At 38.6% G+C, this 4,980-nt stretch overlaps 1 protein-coding gene across 1 annotated transcript; it reads right to left on the bottom strand.

Moving 5' to 3' along the window:
- Positions 1-269: 269 nt before the first annotated feature.
- LOC113360348 lies at positions 270-1,197 on the bottom strand. Its single transcript, XM_026603862.1, has 2 exons — positions 1,019-1,197; positions 270-936 (listed from the first exon to the last, which is right to left on the bottom strand). Exons 1-2 carry the CDS (start codon positions 1,195-1,197, stop codon positions 270-272), a joined length of 846 nt encoding a protein of 281 aa, XP_026459647.1.
- Between the last annotated feature and the right edge of the window lie 3,783 nt (positions 1,198-4,980).

Genomic DNA, 4,980 nt, shown 5'->3' with positions numbered 1-4,980 from the left:
CATCACTCATATCAAGAACATAGAAGTCCACAGGAAATATAAGCTCATTAACCTGCACCAAAACATTTTCAACAACCCCTTTTGGGTAGACATTAGATCTATCCGCAAGTTGAATAACTATGCTAGTACTTTTGAGAGGACCGAGATTCAAATATTCATAAATTAGAGCAGACATGACACTAATAGATGCTCCTAAATCTAGCAAATCTTTTGTAAACCTTGTTTTACCAATTGTGCAAGGTATAGTAAAACTGCCGGGGTCTTTCAATTTAGGTGGGAGTTTCTTTTGAAGATATGTCGAAGCACTCTGCCCCACACTCATTACCGGTCAATTTGTGCTTGTTAGTGAAAAATTCCTTTAAGAACTTTGCATAGTGAGGAACCTTCCTTATCGCCTCAATTAATGGAATGTTCACTCCGATCTTCTTGAAGATTTCCCAAATCTCTTTGTCCAACGTCTCCTTCTTAGACTTTGCAAACCTGTTAGGAAAAGGTGGAGGAGTAACATAAGTAGAAATAAGAGGTTTAGGTTTAGAATTTGTTACCGAATCATCCTTTTTAGGGACTGCTTCGTCGACTTCTTTCTCTAAGTCACATTCATGGGACTCCGGTGATGTTTCCGATTTCTCTACTTGTTTCCCACTTCGTAGTTCAATAGCACTAACATTCTCCCTATGATTCAATGGTTGCGAAGGAAGTTTTCCAGCTGCTTGTGCTTCCAATTTGCTCACGGTAGTAGCTAGTTGACCCATTTGTGTTTGCATGTCCTTTATAACCATCTCCGTCTTTTGCTTATCTTGCGTCATTGTGTTGAGAATGAGATTCAACTTGTCATCTATACTCATGCCTTGAGCTTTTTGTTGCGGCCTTTGCAAGAATTGGTATCCACCTTGTTGATTGAAAGGTGTGGAAACTGCAGCTTGCTTGTTGGCGTAGCTGAAATTTGGATGATCACGAAAAACCTGGATTATATGTGCTGGAATAAGAGTCATATCTTGGTTGTTGCTGATTTTGGTACATAGCACTTGCTTGCTCCACTTCTTCGGTGTATGATGGTATTACAGCCGCTGCTATTTGTTGCATCATCCTCTCCATGTTACCCATCCTATATTCCAAATGTGAAAAATCACCAACTTCGTTCACTTTCCGTACCATTGGTTCACTTCGAGTGTAGAATTGTTGAGTGTTTGCAGCCATATTCTCTAACAAACTTGTAGCTTCCGCAATGGTTTTGTTGGTAAGTGCACCACCACTTGCGGCATCAATCAAATTTCTCTCATTAGAAAGCAACCCCTCGTAGAAGTATTAAATAATAAGTTGGTCGCTAATTTGATGGTGTGGATAGCTAGCTAGAAGTTTCTTGTACATCTCTCAGTACTCATAGAGAGTCTCTCCGGGTACTTGCCTAATACCACAAATCTCCTTGCGAATCACTGCTGCTTTTGATGCCGGAAAATACTTCTCAAGGAATAACGTCTTCATCCCATTCCATGTGGTTATACTCCCAGCATAAGATACATAATTTACAAGAAAACTTAGCAAATAAAGTATAAACAATATATATAAATATTAAGGTGTTTTAGACACCTATCAAATTCCCCCATACTTAGACTTTGCTAGTCCTCGAGCAAATCAAACAAAACAACTCTAAAACATACATACAGCTATGTGTCGTCGAGGCTACGGTTACTCTTAGCATGAATAACAGGCCTTTAAACCCCTAGGTGTCCCTAGTGGACGAGTTTAGTCTCGTGAAGGTTTACAAGAGGTGTGCCTACAAAACCTTTTACTCCAAATTCCAACTACCTGTGAAAAGTTTATGAATGAATCCAAAATGACTACAGGAGGAGGTACCTTGATGCAAATTCAATTTATATATAAACAAAGCTCTACTCAGAAAGTTGAACAAACCACAATACTCGGAATATAACTAACCACAATCACACATGAATAGATTAAGAAGATGGATATAGAGGTAGATGTTTGCGAATGTTAACAAGTGATCGGTGTTTCCCATATCTGTCTGAAGGTCACCGCCAAGATGAACCTATGGCCTAATGGATTGAGATACTGGTTTGAATTCCAATATCAACTCAGTTGGCATATACAAGGGAACCAACAGTCAACAATCTTAATTCTAGATCAACTGAGCTGGCATATACAAGGGAACCAGCAGTCGATTTTATTAAACAATGATATAATTAAATATTTTTTTTTTATTTTTATTTTATTTTTATTTTTTTTTAATTGAAAACATGATTAGATCTTTTTGATCCAAGCACATGCTTCTTGTCAGCAGATTACATGGTAATTCCCTTGGATCCTGCGTTCCACGCTTGTTTAGGCGACGGAGACAGGGAGAACACACACATATTGCATCAAAGTGTCAATCTTTTTTTTCTTTTTTTTCACTTTTTTCTTTTGTATATATACTCCGGTTGGTCTAATTGGTGTGGTCTTTTTTTTTTTAGTAACTCAAACCTCTATTTCATCCTAGCAGTAATAACAATTCGATGTTAGTGACCCACCAAATCACTTAGAGAAACAAGAAAATATTGCAAAAATAAAAACATAAGGTGATATGGTGACATTCCGAGATATGGTAACAACTATCATATTATTTGTAATTCATGAGCTATGTCCGTCCTTTTAGTTAATGGTTTCCTCAACTCCTGTAACCAAGATGGTTCCATCCACTTATGTTGGTAGTATCATCCTAAAGGCACAAGTTTCTAGATTTCGGAGTTTATAAAGCAATTTTCTTTCTTTTTTCTATTTTTCTATATTTTTTTTTTTACTTAAAGCAGCAAATAAATTATACAAACATATAAATGCTCCCTCACACTTAAACTTTATATTGTCCTCAATGTAAAATTTAGTCATTCAAAGTAAAGTTCAAGGAAGGAAATTCCGCAAATGATATGCAAAAACAAAGATAAAATGCTTAAAAATAAAAAGATAAAGATAAAGATACAACACCGGTGGTTTGACTCCCACTTAGCGCTTGGTTTAAATTCGTCAGCCCGACTTTCAGCTCTAATTACTCCTCCAGAGGGAGTGGATCACTCAATGTGACCATATCCAGATTCTCAGTCACAAACTGCTCATAGTATGGTTTCAAACGATGGTCGTTGACCTTGGAAACCAGCCCTGTTTTGGGACTAATAATTCCAACTGCACCATGCGCAAACACATTAGTAACAACAAATGGTCCAACCCATCTGGATATAAGTTTACCCGGAAATAATTTAAGACGAGAATGGAATAAAAGAACTTTTTTCCCTCCTTCAAAACTCTTTCGGAAAATCATTTTATCATGGAAAGCTTTGGTATTTTCTTTGTAAATGCGTGAACTTTCATATGTATCATTACATATCTCTTCTAACTCATTAAGATGAAGTTTCCTATGTTCACCAGCTGCATCTAACTCCATATTACATACCTTGATAGCCCAATAAGCTTTGTGTTCAAGTTCCACCGGAAGATGGCAAGGTTTACCATAGACAAACCTAAAAGGAGACATACCGATGGGTGTCTTGTAAGCTTTCCTATACGCCCACAAAGCGTCATTGAGTCTATAACTCCAATCCTTCCTTGTGACGTTCACCGTCTTCTCTAGGATGAACTTAATCTCCCAGTTGGAAATTTCAGCTTGGCCGCTTGTTTGTGGATGATACGGTGTGCCAACTTTATGAGAAATATTATAATTCTTTAGAAGAGCGTGAAAGGATCTATTGAAGTGCGAACCTCCATCACTAATCACCACTCGAGGTGTACCAAATCTAGAAAATATATGTTCCTTCACAAACTCACAAGCAACATGAGAATCATTGGTAGGAGTGGCTTTAGCTTCCACCCACTTAGAAACATAATCTACAACAAGAAGTATATAAAATTTCCCATTGGAATTCACAAAAGGCCCCATAAAATCGATACCCCAAACATCAAAAATCTCAACAGCGAGAATTGGTGTTTGCGGCATTTGGTTTCTAGCACCTAGGTTACCTGTCCTTTGACACCTATCACAAGCCTTTCAAAATAAATATGCATCCTTAAGCAATGTAGGCCAATAAAAACCACTTTCGAGAACCTTGAGGGCTGTCCTCTTGGCTCCGAAATGGCCATCACAAGCATATGAGTGGCAAAAATTCAAAATTGATTGGAACTCGGATTCAAGTGCGCACCTGCGGATCATTTGATCGGAGCAATGCTTCCACAGATAAGGTTTATCCCATATATGTTGCTTGGAAATCTTCTTGAGCTTGTGTTTCTGAAATGTAGACATGGAACTAGGTACTTGTCCCGTTACCAAGAAGTTAACAATATCAGCTTACCATGGAGTTGTGCCAACAACCGTAAAGAGTTGCTCATCCGGGAAGCTATCATGCAAAGGAATCGCTTCTTCGGACACAACCAATCTGCTTAGATGATCCGCTACGGTGTTCTCACTGCCCTTCTTGTCCTTGATTTGCAAGTTGAACTCTTGAAGAAGAATAATCCACCTTATGAGCCTTGGCTTAGGATCCTTCTTTGTGAGCAAGTATCGAAGTGCAGCATGGTCGGAGAAAACCACCACCTTTGTACCCACTAAATAAGATCTAAACTTCTCTAGTGAAAATACTATGGCCAAGAGCTCCTTCTCAGTAGTGGAGTAGTTGATTTGCGCTCCATTGAGAGTTCTAGAAGCATAATAAATGGCATATGGAACTTTACCATCTCGCTGTCCCAACACGTCTCCAACGGCATAATCACTTGCATCACACATCAACTCAAATGGCTTGCTCCAGTCCGGTGGTTTGATGATTGGTGTGGTAGTCAACAACTCTTTCAAGGTGTCAAAAGCTTCCTTGCATTCCTTGTCACAACCAAAGGCCACATCTTTCTGCAAAAGTCTACACAGGGGCATTGCAATCTTCGAGAAATCCTTGATGAATCTCCTATAAAAACCTGCATGACCAAGAAAAGAGCGAACCTGCCTCA

Source organism: Papaver somniferum, chromosome 3, assembly GCF_003573695.1.
Source record: "Papaver somniferum cultivar HN1 chromosome 3, ASM357369v1, whole genome shotgun sequence".
In the NCBI taxonomy this organism is placed as follows: domain Eukaryota; kingdom Viridiplantae; phylum Streptophyta; class Magnoliopsida; order Ranunculales; family Papaveraceae; genus Papaver; species Papaver somniferum.
Note: the sequence above shows the minus strand (reverse complement) of the source record. Positions and strands in the feature narration are given on the sequence as shown.

Coding starts and splice junctions, on each gene's coding strand:
- LOC113360348 (XM_026603862.1), bottom strand. CDS start 1,197: ATGGCTGCAAACACTCAACAATTCTACACTCGAAGTGAACCAATGGTA. Junction 937..1,018: donor GTGGAGCAAGCAAGTGCTAT/GTACCAAAATCA, acceptor TCCAAATTTCAG/CTACGCCAACAAGCAAGCTG.